The sequence below is a fragment of the Eurypyga helias genome, unplaced genomic scaffold (assembly GCF_000690775.1).
Source record: "Eurypyga helias isolate BGI_N326 unplaced genomic scaffold, ASM69077v1 scaffold9130, whole genome shotgun sequence".
Lineage (NCBI taxonomy): Eukaryota > Metazoa > Chordata > Aves > Eurypygiformes > Eurypygidae > Eurypyga > Eurypyga helias.
Genome location: NW_010227675.1, coordinates 6,710 through 23,219, shown reverse-complemented (window position 1 = coordinate 23,219; position 16,510 = coordinate 6,710). Strand labels below are relative to the sequence as shown.

Sequence of the window (16,510 nt, the reverse complement as noted above, 5' to 3'; positions counted from 1 at the left end):
GGGGGGGGTTCCAGCCTGCCGGGAAGGAGAGGGGGGCAAAGGGGCTGTGCTGGCTGTCCTTCCCTTAAAAGTTCTGCGGAGGGATGAGGAAGGAGCATCTTCCCGGGTGGGGTTTTCACGGGATCTGGGCTTGTTGGGGGGGAACGCTGAGAGTCCCGTTCACCCCGGGAGGGGGGAGATCTGCAGGACGAGAATAAACCCCAAGGGTCAACTCTGGGAGGAGGGGTATCCAGGTGTGACCGGAGAGAGGGCTGAGCCGGAGTGCTCCTCAGCCAACTGAGCCGGAGACCCTCAGACCCTCACCAAACGGACCGGGCAAAGATCCTAAACTGGCAGTAAACAGCAGCCACCCGCTGGCCCGGAGCCAAAGGGAACCAAACTTCCGCTGGTTCTAAGGGACCCAGCCCCATGACTTCTGGGAAACAAGCAGATGTTGCTGAAGGAATTCACCCGCCTTCCTTCAGTCTGCTCCCTGGGTTGATGCATCTCCTCGGCTGGGTCACAGCGCCTTGCTGGAACCTGGGTGCTGCTGGCGTCTTCGCTTCAGCCGTCCTCCTCGTTTCTGAGCCATCCTGGCCAGAAGCTGGACCTGCAACTCGGCATCCCGTTCGGGTTCCGTTAGAGAGGGCGCTTGTGAGGTCTCCCCCGACCGTGGACGACCTCATTCCGCGCAGCGTCACACTTTACTTGCCGTGTTCGCAGGTACGTTGCTTTTCTCCCGTGGGCCTTCCTCTTTTTGGGAGTGACCAGTTCCAGTCCAGTCCCAAGCCGGCTTTTTGGGGAGATCAGATCCCCTGGTTATCCCAAGCCGTATCCCAACAATAACATCAGCATCTGGGATATCCACGTCCCAAAAGGCTACGTGGTGAAGCTGACCTTCGCGTATTTTGACCTGGAGCCGTCCGAGTCCTGCTTCTATGACTATGTTAAGGTACGTGCAGAGATACCTGCGCCGAGGGGGTGGCTGGAGATGGGAATTTAGTGGCCACCATGCGCGGTTGCTGTTCATTCACCAGGCCTCGTCTCCTGCTTCCCACCAAGGAAAGGGAACGAGTTGACGATGGAAGCGGGTGGAGCAGGCACTGGTAGCTCATGGCTGGGTAATAGCGGCATGTGGAGGAGGATGGGTCTGCTGCGGCTACGCTGATTTTCCCTTAACCTTGGCAGATCAAAGCAGACAAGAAGGACTTGGGCCGATACTGCGGCCAGCTCGACTCCATCACAGGCAATCACCCAGGGAGAAAGAAGTTTGTGTCTAAGGGGAACAGGATGCACCTGGAGTTTCACTCTGATTTCTCCAATGAAGACAATGGCACAGTGATTCCCTACAGGGGCTTCCTGGCCCATTACCAAGCTGTGGGTGAGTAGGCAATACCCTCAGTACGCAGAAGGAAGCCTGTGTGGCTTCAACCAATTTTTCTCCTTGTCAGGCAAATCAGGAGAAGCTGTAAGCAAGGGTATGGATCTCTCTGCCCTTTCAGCCTACAGCAGAGGTTTAATACTCTCCTCCCCTTGTCCCTGCATATCCTGTGTCTTCAGATCTCGATGAATGTGACCCTAACAACGCTGCTGAGAACGACGAAGGGCCTCAGTGCCAGCACTTCTGCCACAACTATGTGGGTGGCTACTTCTGTTCTTGCCGGGCTGGCTACCAGCTTCAGCGTGACCGCCACTCCTGCAGAGGTAAACTGAAATTTTGAAGGATCAGAGGGTTCCAGGGAAGGAGCCCTTCAGCCAGGAAGGGTGGGAGAAGTGACATGGGGAGCAGCTGAAATGGCTGCAGAAGACACCGCTCCCCAGCGTGTCTCTACCCTCTTCCTTCACAACAGCGGAGTGCAGCAGTGTGCTGTTCACAGAGGCATCGGGGTACCTGAGCAGCCCTGAGTACCCCCAGCCCTACCCTGAATACCTGCGATGCAACTACAGCATTCGTCTGCAAAAGGGCCTGTCTGTCATCCTCAAGTTCTTGGAACCTTTTGAGATTGATGAACACCAGCAAGTCCATTGTCCGTACGACCAGCTCAAGGTACTGGAGACTAGAATCATAGAATCACAGGATGGTTTGGGTTGGAAGGGACCCTAAAGCCCATCCAGTTCCACCCCCCCTGCCATGGGCAGGGACACCTTCCACTAGACCAGGTTGCTCCAAGCCTCATCCAGCCTGGCCTTGGACACTTCCAGGGATGGGGCATCCACAGCTTCTCTGGGCAACCTGTCCCAGTGCCTCACCACCCTCACCAGGAAGAATTTCTTCCTGATATCCAATCTAAACCTCCCCACTTTCAATTTAAACCCGTTACCCCTTGCCCTGTCACTACAGGCCCTTGTAAAAAGTCCCCCCCAGCTTCCTTGTAGCCCCTTCAGGCACTGGAAGGTGCTATAAGGTCTCCCCGGAGCCTTCTCTTCTCCAGGCTGAACACCCCCAACTCTCCCAGCCTGTCCCCATAGCAGAGGGGCTCCAGCCCTGGGAGCATCCCGTGGCCTCCTCTGGACTCACTCCAACCGGTCGATATCCTTCTGATATTGAGGGTTCCACAGCAGGACGTAGCTCTCCAGGTGGGGTCTCACAAGAGCACAGTAGAGGGGGAGGAGACTGGCAAATTCTGCTTCCAGCCCTGCTGCTAGACCTGGATAGGAATTAGTGGTACACCACTAATTGAATGAGAAATATGGGATCAGTACAAGGAGAATGCCCCAGCATGAAGGGGCATTCCTTGTCTCTTGTCCCTCCCTCAGTGCACTTAATTACCTTTCCTGAGGTCAGAGGCTCTGGGTTACTGGCCCCTGTGAGTGGAGCCAAAAAAAAAAAAAAATCATCTTTGTTCCAGTTTCATCTCCCTTTGATTTAATCTCAGGACTTGAATCACAGAAGGGTAGGGATTGGAAGGGGCCTTTGGAGATCATCTAGTCCAACCCCTCTCCGCGCAAAGCAGGTTCACCCAGAGCAGGTTGGACAGTAACACATCCAGACGGGTTTTGAGTATCTCCACTGTTTCTCTGGGCAGCCTGTTCCATGCTCTGGCACCCTCGAAGTAAAGAAGTTCTTTCTTGTGTTGAGATGGAATTTCCTGTGTTCCGGTTTGTGCCTCTTGCCCCTTGTCTTGTCACTGGGCATCACTGAAAAGAGTCTTCCCCCATGCTCTTGGCACCCACCCTTTAGATATGGATAAGCATCGATGAGATCCCCCCTCAGCCTTCTCCAGGCTGAACAGACCCAGCTCTCCCAGCCTTTCCCCTGATCATCTCCGTACCCTCTGCTGGACTCTCTCCACTAGTTCCCTACTTTTCTTGAACTGGGGAGCCCAGAACTGGACACAGCACTCCAGATGTGGCCTCCCTAGGGCAGAGCAGAGAGGGAGGATCACCTCCCTCCACCTGTTGGCCACGCTCTTTTTAATGCCTCCCAGGGTACTGGGGCTGATAGCTCTGGCCCTCATGATAAGGGAGAAGCAGGGGTCGTGGTAGGTCACCCTTTTGTTCTGGTCAGCAAGGATGGGTCAGGCATCCAGCCCTGTCACCGCCATAGGCACTGCGGCAAACTTGGTCTGGATTGAACTAGGGATGCTGGGGCAGAGAGGTGTATGTGCTTCTGTTCCTGTGATACACGTTTTCCTCATCAGATCCAAGTACGAGGAAGAGAGATTGGTGAATTCTGTGGCAAGGAGTCACCTGGCAGCATTGAAACCAACAGCAATGAGGTGGACATACTCTTCCTCACCGATGAGTCAGGGTTCAGCCGTGGCTGGAAGATCCACTACACCTCGGAGAGTAAGACATTTCTTCCCCGGAGGCTACTACAGCCTACCTACACCGTTTGTTAATACCAACTTACTTTGTCCCGCTCTCTGACAGAAATACGGTGCCCTCAGCCTGTCCCACGGGATGAGTTTACCATCATCAGGGACCCGCAGCCTGTGTACCAATTTCAGGACTATTTCATCGTCAGCTGCAAGACTGGCTATAACCTGATGGAGGTGAGATTCTTTCTCCCTTCAGCCATATTCTGGCTTCTCTTCAGTTTGTGTCAGTCTTTCAGTGAAACTTTCTTTGGAGACTTCACTCCTGGCAACGTCTTTCGGTTCGTCTCTTCCTTGCTTCTGTCAGCTTTCTTCCAGTGTTTGCTCCTTTCCTAGCTCCCTTCCGTATGCAATTACTGTTTCATGAAGCCCTGACGGAAGAAGGGAGACAGAGATCCCAGGAAACACTGGTAAACAAGAATATCTCATCGGAAGGATATGAGAACAGACTCGAAGCGGAAGATGCTACCTGCCTTCCTTGCCATCTGATTGCCAGGGCTGGGTAGCAGCCCAGACTTGTTACGGTTTTACGGTTGCTGACTGCTGATATTTTGGGTTGCTATGAGGAATTTGCAGCCTATGGCAAACACAGGATGGAGGGAAGGCAGCAAAGGGAGAGCAACTGAAAGAGGCTGCAGAGTGGTTGCTATGAGGAATTTGCAGCCTATGGCAAACACAGGATGGAGGGAAGGCAGCAAAGGGAGAGAGGACAGCAACTGAAACAGGTTGCAGAGTGGCAACTGTTAGACAGCAGTGAAAAGACGGGCAGGTAGAATGGGATTTAAACGTGGGAAGGGAATGTAAGGCTCTGTACAACCAGCAGACGTGTTTTTCCCTCCCATGCAGGGCAACCAAAAGCTACTGTCCTTCACGGCTGTCTGCCAGGCTGATGGGACATGGCATCAACCCATGCCCCGCTGTGAAAGTGAGTGATCCGGGAATGTGGATTCTGCCCCCTGCCATGGCTTTCCCTCTCCAAGAACATCAGTCTCTATGACTCGGTTGGTCTGTGGCCAGAGACTCACGGATATGCTGCTTGGAGGGTCCTGTGGGGGCCCACTGTCCCCTTTCATTACGTTTTTCAGCTTGTGAAAACGTAAATGTTTTTCCTCCCTTACAAAACCACGTAAAATATCGCTAAAAAATTGCTATAATGCTGTGACATCTAAAAACAGAAGGTGCCAGTTTGGGATCCATTTGGGAACATCCTCTTTCTGCCTGCTGCACAAACTGGTCCTTCACACCGTGGCCACAGTCCAGGTCGAGCCTCAACCTGCAGGCAGTAAGGCTGTCTTTGATTCAGTGCTTGGGGTTTTGGGGTTTTTTTAAAACTTTCTTCCTTTTTTGCAGTTGTGAACTGTGGCAACCCTACAGACCTGGCCAACGGGGCGGTCAGTTACCTCAACGAGCCCACAGACAACACCTACCAGTCAGTGATCACGTACCAATGCAATGAGCCGTATTACAATATTGTCACCGGAACAGGCGGCGGTGAGTCCTAATTCCACACAGACGCTGAAACCTGAGCATGGAAAGAGGTTTCCAGGTAGAAGCGTCTCTGCTCCCCAGGCTTAGGATCATGCTTTCCTCCTGTGAAGGCTCTCCAATCTTTCCTTGGCTCTGCAGCTTGATGTCTCAGCCTATTCCCACCCTGCTTCACTCCCAGAGTCCATCACATCCCTCCTCCATATTCCCCTTGACTTTTGCAGGTCTTACTCTCTCACCTGTAGCCATGATTTATTCTTCTCTCGTGGTTGTCATTCTTTCACTGAAATTTGAGACATGGTGCCTGGGAATCACCAAAATTCTGAAATCTCATCATACCAGTCCAAGTTGCTACAGATGCAAATAAATACACTCGAACTTCGCTGCACTGTGATGCTATTTACCTCTTTGGAATATTGTCCAGCGGTGGAGACATCCGAGGGCTAAATAACATACAGGCAGAAAAATCTGGTTTTATGTAGCAGGTCAGAAAAATTAAGGCAACATTCAAAACCGTTCACATGCCTTCTTTTTGCACCCGAGACAGGATTTGGTGACACAGGAGCTTTGATTACAAGAACAGTGTAAGGAGTTCGTTATTTCCTTGCCTTGGCTGCTCATTTATTCTCCACAAAAAAAAAAAAAAAAAAAAAAAAATGGGCTCCTTATTTTTCCCCCAAAAAAAAAAAAAAAAAAAAAAAAAAAAAAAGAGTAGATTTTTAAGCTGAATCAGCCTCTGGATACAGCTGCCAGCATGGACCCACAGTTCTGCATCGTGCCGGGGAGAGGTGACAGGCTAGCAGCGGCAGAATCAAGCAGATAAGGAGTTCTTGAAGTTGGTACTAATGTTGAATTTGATTACTCTGGCATCTGAGTTTAACCCCTTCCTAAAGAGCTCGATCTCATGAGAAAAAAAAAAAAAATATCAGGAGCAAGTAACTATCAGCACCAGCCAAATTCTGATGGGGAGTGCTTGTGGTTTAGTCAGTTTTGAAAGAGAGCAGCAAACAGTTTCTTGGAAGCATTTAATACAGTGTGAGATAAATTGTACATAAATTGGTTTTACTCACCAGCACAAAGTTTCTAAAAAAAGCCAGAATGCTGGAGGTGGTGGAGTTTGTGTTGCGAGGTGACGCGGGAGTGAGCTGACCTGCAACGCAGCCTCAGAAACAGATACCGAGCATGTAAGGCAACCACCTCGTTTTTAACTCTTTCGGGAACAAACCGCCTAGTCCTGCTGTCTGCAAACTACAGAGACCAGAAACTTGACTCTGAAATCCATGTCTTTACTTCTTCTCCCCTTTCTTTGGGCTAAATAAGGTCAAACAGTGCGCTGTAAGCATGTGTGGACTGAGTGAAGTTAAGACTCTGTCCTAACCCTGCCATAACCCTAACCCTGCCATAACCCTAAACCCCAAGACTAACACTCACTCCGAAGCCTAACCCTAATGCCTAAGCCTAACCTAACCCTAAGACTTCCCTCAGAGGACCCTTCAGGCTTTTCTTCTACAGAACCAGTGCCTGAACTTTACTGGTTCCCTGGAACTGAGGTGCTTCTCCGTCTGCTATCCCAGATGGAGACATTCCAAACTAGACCACAGGAGGCTTTTCCTGGGAAAGGGTGCCTTTGGGATGGGAGGGATGAGTGCAGCATGTGGGACACTTTGGAGACAGGAACCCCTTGAAAATTATTTTTATTTCTAGTCTAACCCTTCTCACCCCATGCCTGCAGGCCTGGGTCTCATTCTTTTCCATCTCATCCTACAGACAGATTCACCTGCTCTCCTGAGGGAACCTGGGTGGACCGAGATGGCCAGGTGAGGATTCCTGCCTGCTTGCCAGGTCAGTAAAAAACTCTTTGCCTGGTGTTTACTGAGTCATGCTTACCGTCAGCGCAAAGCCAGGACCACTTGCAGGGAGAGGAGTGAGGATAATGGTGCCAGTGGGGGAGGACAGGGAAATCTATCCAGGAAGGCAAAAATAAGGTGAAATCACACAGTGATGCTGTAGGCGGGAGGGGGATGAGCCAGGGCAACAGCGGGTGTCATGATTTCCTTGCGCTTCTCCACAGTGTGTGGGAAGCCAGTCAATCCCGTTACTGGAGTCCAGCGGATCTTGGGTGGCCGGTCAGCAAGCAGAGGCAGCTTCCCTTGGCAGGCTCTGACTGGCATCCATGGACGCGGGGGCGGTGCGCTCCTGGGGGATCGCTGGATCCTGACTGCTGCCCACACAATCTTGCCCAAAGGGGCAGGAGGGAACAATGTAAGCCTGGACCAGCTAGCAGAGGAGGCCAACATTTTCCTCGGCCACACCAAGGTGGAAGAGCTCCACAAGATGGGTAACCACCCTGTACGTAGGATCTTTATCCATCCGGATTACAACCCTGAGGATGAGCACAACTTCAATGGTGACATAGCCCTGCTGGAGCTAAAACACCCAGTAACCCTGGGCCCCACGGTACTGCCCATCTGCCTCCCAGATGCCACCAACGCCACCTTCTACACGGATGGGCGCATGGGCTACGTGAGCGGCTTCGGCGTGGAAAAAAACTTCATTTCGAACACTTTGAAGTACGTGAGCCTACCGGCCGTTGCTCAAGAGAAGTGTCAGGCTTGGCTGGACGGTAAGAAGAGCGACATGCCTATGGTTTTCACCGAGAACATGTTCTGTGCTGGCTTCCTCACAGTCAAACGGGATACCTGCCAGGGGGACAGTGGGAGCGTCTTCACAGTGTTAGACACGGAAAGTGGTCGCTGGGTGGCTACCGGTATTGTTTCTTGGGGTATCGGCTGTGCCAGAGGTTATGGCTTCTACACCAAGATCCTCAGCTATTTGGACTGGATCAAAGGGATAATAAGGGAGGATAGTCTCTAAATGTTGCTGTCCGGCTAGCCAAAGAAGCGCTGGTAGCATATACGTTTCCAGGCACAGCAAATCATATCTAAAGCTTTTGATGACGTCCCAAAGGCTTTTCAAACATACCGACCATGTCGCCTTCATCGTGAGCACTTCTGAAAGCCACCAGGGTTTGATGAATCCGGGGTGGCACCAACATAACCCACCAACGCTGCTGTACCGCTGGCAGCTTGCGGGATGCCTCTGTGGATGTTGTAGTTCTTCCAAATCTTACTGTTGGATGAAGCCTTAATGATATCATGAAATCTCTTGACAGCAAAGGTGTTATTGTTTGAAGTGCTGACACTATAATCAGAGTACTGCAATCTACTTTTGTACCCTGTTGGGTGGGAAGCTTGCAGGGCAGCAGACTTTCTTGGAGGATGCGATGCTTTCTGCTGAGTACAGTGTGCATATATACCCATTGGCATCAGTGAGATTCTATGAATATTAAAATCATTGCTGGAGAAACCAGGTGTGTTACGTTCTTCTCTGTTTTTAACACCTACTAAGCATTCCCCATCGCTGAAAGCAATTTATGGACTTTATATAGGGATTGCTTTACCTACCGCTAAAGTGTTTCCAGGTCTGCATCAGCATGTGGCCATTATATTAGTATGAAACTCCGAATGGCTTCAAGGGAGGCAAACAGAAGTTGTCTGTGTGATGCCACGTTCAAAAGGTAGGGAAGACAACCAATGTCATGGAGAGCCCCGGAACCTTTACTGATCAGAATTTGAGGATGGATTTTTTTTTTATATATATACTCTATGAAAATAAAGCTCTGACTGCAGGATGGTAGCCCTAAAATGATGCTGACTCAGCAAGAAAACAACCCCTCTTGTACTATGGGTACTCTCTAGAGTTGTCTCTTGACCAGTTTTGCTATTGCAGAACAACCTACCTTCTTCTTGTGAGTCACTGAGAGAACTGAAGTCAGCAAGAGGGGAGCTCTGGGGGTAAGGTCATAGTTGCCTTCTCACACTGTTTTCCATGGGATCCACCTCCAGATCTTTTCATGTGTCAGTACCTTCCATTTGCTTTTGAGATAATACACCCTGGAAAGGGATCTGTGAAACTGCACATCTGACAGAAATTCATCCATGATCTCCAGGGGTCAGAACTGTGTTGATTTTTCCCATTTGTATGGGCAAGAGGGGACCATGAAAGGCAACAAAAGCATGGAAAAGTGAAGTATGCGGTTGCACAGGAGCAATGGATAAACCTCAGTCTGGGGGAGGAAAGGGAGAATGAGGCATATGCTGTTGGAGGGTATTCCAGCTGAAGAACAAGGAATTTCTGGGATGCTTAGTGAGTACAGGTGAAGAAGAAAACAAAATACCCAACTCTTCAGTTACCTTAGTTTGAAGGTCACTTTTTCAGGACTTAAAATTGATCCATTTTTCCCAAATTGTACTTAGTTGAGCTATTTCGAGTGCTGAAATCTCCATCACGTACCAAAGCAGAAGCTTCCTAATGGCCAGACACAGCGGTCTGTAAGATTTCCAGTGGCTTTTGCTCATGATTACCCAGATGTTTGGGCATGACTGTGTGATTTGGGAAGTCCTAATACAGAATGTAATGTTATCAAATATCATTACAACAGCACAAGTACAGTATTGTTGTTTCTTTGCCCGTACACCGTCACTTCTTTGCACAAGAGGAACATGGGCTGAGATTGCAGCCTGGACCAGTTGCCAGGGTTGGATATTTCCCTTTCATGCTCCAAAAGATAAGGCTGATAAGAGTCCACCTACACAGCAACAAGAAGGAATGACTATAAAACTTCATAGTAGAGTAAAGTTGGCACATACAGGTCTAAAAGTGAAAAGCATTCAACATCCTGTGGGTCACAGTTCCTCAGGAATGTAGTATAAGATCCTTGATTAATAGCCCAACAACAAAGCTAGCCTTTGCTGGCTACACAAAATAGAAGGTGCTTGAGCTGTGTGCAGGAATCTATAGGAAATCTCCCAGGATCTGCACACATCCTCTTTTTTCCTAGACTCTCAGAAAAACGCAGGCAGGAAGAGGAGGTCTCTAGTCCAATCCATTGCTGACAGCGGGACTAATGCCAGAGCTTCAGGGTCTTGCCTGGGCACGTTATGAAGATCTTCAGGGACGGGAGTTCCCCAGTCTTTATGGCAGTTGTTCCAGTGCTGCCCCACACCCTGGGAAAAAGCCCATTTGGAAATTCCCTTATTGCAACTTGTGTCTATTTTCTCCTGTCCTGTCACCGTTCACCTTTTGGAAGAATCTTGCTCTGTGTACCCTCTAGCCCTCCTTTAGGTATCTGAGTACAGCAGTTAGATCCCTCCTCTTAGCTTCCTCCTTTCCAAGCTGAACAAACCCAGCTTCCTCTGTCTGTCTTCACGTGCCACCTGCACCGCTTCCCTGACCATCTTAGTGGAAGGATATCTGCGAGCGATACAGGACTTTTGGGGGAAAACGACACCTCTAACACATGTCAGGTAATCATCTTGCACAACGCTACCCTCCTTACATGAAGCAACCTTTATTTCATATCAACAGCTTGGAAAATAAAGCCCCGAGGGGAATGAAAGCCTTTTGAAGATGTCTCTCCTGCTCAGCTTGATTCAGGAGTCTCAAGTCCCCGTTGCTGGTAACGGTTGGCCAACGATACGCAACTATGTCCGGCAAAACTTCATAAAGACTATAAGGGTAGAGAGGTGAGGTCACACAAGTTCCAGCTTGACAAAAGCTGGCAGCGTAGTGGGTCAAAATGTGACCAGACACTCGTCTTAAGGAGTTTCAAGGAAAACTAGGTCGAGACTGAGAAGAAAAAAGGCAATACAGAGGTGATAGCACATTGCACAATGGCAACCTGGGCACTCTTTAATGCTGTTAGATATTCTGAACAATACAGGAAATACAGAAATCAGAAACCAGGCTCTGTACGTACCCTGGGAATCAACAATTATTCTCTCTCTTCTTCATTGGAATCTCCCTGTCAGGAGGGGCATGGCTAGGTCTTCTCCAAATAGGGGAAGAAATTGGGATAGAAAAAAATGAGAGGGAACAGAAGGAGCCTCTTTATCCAGAACAGCATATTCCTCTTACGCTGCAATGAGTGAAAGAAGAAAGAGAAATTCCCTTCTCGGATGTGCCAGCATCGGGACGAACCAATACGTCTTCCTGACTCTCCACTCGGCACAGACACAGTGAGTAGGCCCGTTATATACACAGAGGTGAACAGAACCGCAGCCAGCCCGAACACGTCACCCTCACCTTTAGGAAGGGTGACTGTGCTGAAAGGAGAAAGGGCTAATCCTGCCAAGCTTCGTCATCCTCATTCTTGCTCATGGTCTCCGTAATCCAGTCCAGATAACGCACCACCTTGGTGTAAAGACCAAAGGTACCACATTTTGGTCCCCAGGAGATCAGGCCAGCTGCGTAGTACCGTCTGTCATCCAGAGGATCTTGGATAGCGTAGGCTCCACCGCTGTCCCCCTTGCAGCTGTCCTTGTCACCACCAGCACAGATCATATTGTCGGTGAATCGGTAAGCACTGGAATCAGCAGAGCCCTCTGGTTTCACAGATCGGCACTTGTCCATGTCCACCACGGGAATCTGGGCCTTCCAAAGATAAATAGGCAGTCTTCCTCTCTCTCTCTGCCCCCAGCCAGCAATGTAGCCCAGAGTCCCTTCCTGCAGCTCATAGTCAGGTGATTTACCGGGAAGACAGAGGGGTGAGATGTTTGGGCCCATCTTCACAGGATCCCTCAGCTTCAGTAGCGCAATGTCATTATCAAAATCAATCCTGCTTTCTGTGGGCTCCTTCTGCCAGCCAGGATGGATGAATGAAGCTTCTGGGATCAGCTGCTTGGCCTCCCCATACAGGAATTCTCTAGCAACATTGATCACCCCAGCATACATGTTGGGCTTGTCATATCCCTCCAGCACGTGAGCTGCAGTCATTACCCATCTTTCAGAGATGAGTACACCACCTCCTCTTGGGTAGTCAAAATACACTTGCCAGGGAAAGTTGCCCTTTTCTGCAAGGGTGCCTCCAAAAATCTTTGCTTTGTCTTGGATGGGCTTACTAGGCACCCCACAGACTGGAAAGAAAAGAAAAAAAGAGGAACCAGATTAAGCCCTTTGTCAAAGAATTTCACATAATCATAGGAAGATCTAGTCTGGGAGGTACCTCTGGACGTCTCTGGTTCAGCCTGTTCATCTCAAACTGTCCTTCCCCCTGTCTTCCTAACTGCAAAGCCAGGTTGCTCAGGGGCTTTGCCCTGATCACCTCCAAGGGTGGTGATCAGCCAGCCTCTCTGGGCAGCAGTTCAAGTGCTCTGGGAGAGCATTCTTCCTTAAATACAGTCAAAATTTCCTTCGTTGCATCTTGTGCCCATTGGCTGTCCTTGTCTTTTATTGTCCCACAGAGTCTATCTTGATATCCTTTGTAACTTCCTCTTGGGTAGTAAATTCCAGGAGCTTTATCTTACCATTCACCTTTTGTACCGTGCACTTGTATGGCCAAGTCACTGGCTGAGCTGGCACTTAAGAGGGCTGAATCACCTTCATCTTGTACTTTGCTAATGAGTAGATTGGAGGCATCGGAGTAGTGAACAGGCATCACATACACCTAGCCCAAGGCGTGCTGCCTCCTCTAAGAGGGTAAGCTGAACAGCATGCAGATTTAAAATTCTATCATCAGCTGGAAGTTAAGACCCATCCCTAACTACCAGCACTCAGGAGCAGGAGTGGTACCCATGCCCTTTCCTCCTCAGTGTCTCCCAAGTACACAAAGAGAGGACAAGAAGGTCCTTGACAGGGATATTACTTGAGCTTTCAGACACAGTAAGTGCAGCCGAATATTGAAGGACACATTAAACCTTAAGGGTTTAAGATATCACTTCCAGTGAGAGTAGTGAAAGCCCTTTCCCTATGGGGCCGCATCTGTAGCAGCCAGTGGACAGCTGGACACTACCCCCAGGAGAGGTTTGAAGAGAAGCTACAGTTCTCAGCGTAGCTTGGGAGGGACCGAAAAAAGCAAGGCCCAGCGCTGTCGGACATCTCTTTTGACCTGTCGGTCTTTTTGCTACCTGCAGTGCAGACAGAGACCTAAAGCACTGAACCAGTTGAGAATGTGCACACCTGAAGGTGGAGTGCACACCTGAACTGGTGCAGAAACAGACACTGCTCCTTGAAGAGGTCCTGTTACACCAGATTACGATGCCCATTTGTGTTTCCAGTTTCTTTCCACTGCTTCATTCGACCTTTCTTTGGGGTCTTTCATCTTTCATCTTCCATCTTTCAGAAATACCCTGTCCCGTGTGATTCAAACAACACAGGAAGGATCGTTGATCCTTGCAACTTGCAACTGTGCAGAGAAATGAAAGAAGCAGTGGTCTTGCCACACGTACAGATACACAGTTTTTGGTAGTACCTGGGACACATTTTGGTAGCTTTGTTCCCATTTCTTCGTTGACCCATTCTCCACTGGCCGAGCACTGATACACCGCTTGGAAAACACAAGAAAAAAGAATGCCGTAAGGATGCAATCAAGATGAAGAGAGGGTAAGTAGCATTGCTGTATAAGATGAGGTATTAACCTTCTCCTTTCCAAAGCGAGCACAGCTTGGTAAACATTGCTGAGGTCTCCCTAGAAGTACACAACCCCACCAGAGTGCTTCTGCCTCTATTTTGGAGGGACCTCATGTAATAGATTTCTTGAGTCCTTTACTTCTCTGCCAGATGTGACAAAAATCTCCGTGGTTCACACACCAGGAAAATGGAGAGAGGACTTGCTAATGCATTTAAGGTCAACAGTCCATATCCAGACATTATTACAGTGTATAAACACAAAAGCAACACAAAACTACTGCCTGCAACCCCACACCAGTAAGAACTTTTCCTCAGTCTTGACCTGACAGGATATAATCCCATCCCCATGACGATGCCAGTGCCATTTCTCAGACCTTTAATCATAGAAATATGCTTGTGCAGCAGAGGCAATGCTTACCATCCCCTTCGGTTTTTAGGGTATAGTAAGGTGCATCACATTGATACCGGAAAGCAGCTTTGTACAGAGGCTCATGAAGGTCAGAGACATAGATGGTTTGGGCATTGTCAATAGCTATAGGATTGCCACAGTTCACAGCTGTAGAGGAGAAACAAAAATGGTCAAATACAATCAAAGGAGCATCCTCACCTAACAATACGATTATTCTATATGAGGAGGAACCGCTCGGCTCCATTCCTCTGTCTCTTCAGCATGCTCACATCCCAATCCTTCCATATCCTCCTAGTCTGGAGATACGGTGGATCTATAGAGCCTAAAGGCTCCATTCCAGTCCGCTTCCCACAATACAGAGACAGGTCACTTACGAACACAGCTGAAATGGGAGTTAGTCCATTCACCGTTGTCCTGACAGATGGAGTGAAAAGTCATGATGCTGTCTCGTTGCTAGGGAAAAGAAGACATAACCCGTGTTAAGTCACTGGCCGTGAAATGTACCTGACACAGGCACTTCAGTGGAGGGTCCTCAAAATGCTGCAGTGGCTGGAAGAAGTTTCCACTTACTACAGCTCTGGTGAAAACTTTTGAGTCCCCAGAGGTGCTCAGGACACCTGATGGGAAATGGCATCAGGAAGCTGCTGAGATGGCCGGAGAGGATATATGCTTTTTTACGTAACTTACCATCACAATTTCGTAGCCTTCCACACAGGTAACCTTCACATTGTCCTTGAAGACATACCTATCCTTCTTTGGGTCAAGAACAGAGTTGGGGATGACACTTGGGGGACAGGTTACAGCTTTGAAGAGATAGGCGGAAACCAGTGATTAACTCGTTCAAGATTTACTCTCCTTCCAGCTCCCAACTTCCTTCTCCCCAGTGACTACTCTCCCTAGTAAACAGGCATCCTCTGCTTCCTCAACACCAGCAGCTGTGAACACGTTCACGTGCTGCTGTACCGTGACTCTGCCCTGGGACAAGCTCTCTTCCCAACTCAGCAGCAGAGGGAATGCTTTCCCAAGTGTTTACTCACGATCCCCATAGTAGCGTATTTTCCAGCCTTTGTGCTGTACTGCATGGTCTGTCTGGAAGATTATGTCAACAGTATTGCTCCTAGTTTTGATTTCAGGAGGGCCTGGGAATTTGCTGCCACAGTAAGGACCAAAACGCTGCTTTCCAGCAACAATCTGGGAAAATAAAAAGAAATGAGAGATACCAAATGTATTCAGAGAGATATTGCCAAGAATTTCAAAAGGCAACATAATTGGAAATAAGCAGTCAGACGGTCTTCTGACTATGAGGAGATTGAGGGGAGATCCAGAGCATCCTGACTCCCTCCCCCAGCCCCACACCTACTATTAAGCTGTCGTGGCAACTTCCTTCTGAGCTGGCTGGTTCCACGTCGAAGTCCCCACTGCGTATGGTCAACGCCACAAAGTAGCCTGGCCCCAGAGCCACTTGGTAGTCACACCGCGAGTTCTCTGGGTACTGGCTGGGATAGTTGGGGCTGGTAATCTCCCCTGATGGCTCGGTGAAGACATTTCCACTGCAGTTCACTAGGATTAAGGAAGGAACACAGGTAGGATGGACCATTTCAGAAAGGAAATGGTCCAAGGCTGACAAGCTTTTCCTCTTCCACGACATCTCCAGTCTCCCCAGTCGCCTGCACAACCATGTCACAACACTGCATCTTTTCAGGAAACTGAAACCAGAGCCACTCTCTGCCCAATCAGCCAGGGACTTTAACTTCTAGTGGCCTGAGCCACCTGGCACTCTTGCCCATCCTTTGGCAACTTCCTGGTGTCCTAGGGGACAGATTCACTGATAGCAGTATGCTAAGAAGGGTCTCCATCACAGTCTTTAGAGAATGCAATTGCATAGCTTTTACCTCTCTTGACACAAAAAAGAAGAATGTTAAGAATATGTCAATAGAAATTTCCAAAATCGCAGAACACTGACAGTACAGATTTCCCACTGGAATGTCCTTTTCTCCAAAATATACTTGAGAAGGTTGATAGAGAAGGTCTTCCATGTACAGCATCTCACCTGAGCACATGTAGATCTCTTACCTCCACATGTTTTCATATCCTCATAGAGGAAATAATCCGGTGGACAGGTACAGAAGTAACCTCCAATATAATTATTACAGTAATGACTGCAAGGTTCCTCCACAAAATCTGTGCACTCATCCAAGTCTGCAGGCGTGAAAAGATGAACCAGCCAAGATTAGGAGAGGGCCCTAAGGGCAGGAGGAAGGTGAGAAAGGGAAGCAAACACTGGTGGACAATAAGGAAAAGGTCTCTCTAAAATAGCATGTAGACTGGCCATATTGGAAAACAGTCCTATCTG

At 49.1% G+C, this 16,510-nt stretch overlaps 2 protein-coding genes across 2 annotated transcripts in view; one reads left to right on the top strand and one right to left on the bottom strand.

Annotated features, from left to right (window-relative positions):
- Window positions 1-702: 702 nt before the first annotated feature.
- On the top strand, window positions 703-8,156 carry C1R (complement component 1, r subcomponent; the record flags this gene model as incomplete). The annotated part of the gene is made up of 10 exons (XM_010157074.1): window positions 703-931; window positions 1,168-1,360; window positions 1,540-1,683; window positions 1,830-2,026; window positions 3,621-3,768; window positions 3,853-3,974; window positions 4,644-4,722; window positions 5,148-5,288; window positions 7,050-7,124; window positions 7,354-8,156. Coding segments are annotated over 10 exons (2,131 nt in total), but the record flags the coding sequence as incomplete, so codon positions are not given.
- Window positions 8,157-11,462: 3,306 nt separating this feature from the next.
- Window positions 11,463-16,510, bottom strand: part of C1S (complement component 1, s subcomponent) — a 7,371-nt gene continuing 2,323 nt past the window's right edge. The window contains exons 3-10 of the mRNA XM_010157063.1: window positions 16,231-16,356; window positions 15,518-15,717; window positions 15,195-15,348; window positions 14,845-14,960; window positions 14,532-14,610; window positions 14,167-14,304; window positions 13,591-13,665; window positions 11,463-12,256 (exon numbers count right to left, since the gene is read on the bottom strand). Of these exons, the coding sequence (XP_010155365.1) occupies window positions 11,463-12,256; window positions 13,591-13,665; window positions 14,167-14,304; window positions 14,532-14,610; window positions 14,845-14,960; window positions 15,195-15,348; window positions 15,518-15,717; window positions 16,231-16,356 (1,682 nt within the window). The remainder of the gene's footprint in view (window positions 12,257-13,590; window positions 13,666-14,166; window positions 14,305-14,531; window positions 14,611-14,844; window positions 14,961-15,194; window positions 15,349-15,517; window positions 15,718-16,230; window positions 16,357-16,510) is intronic.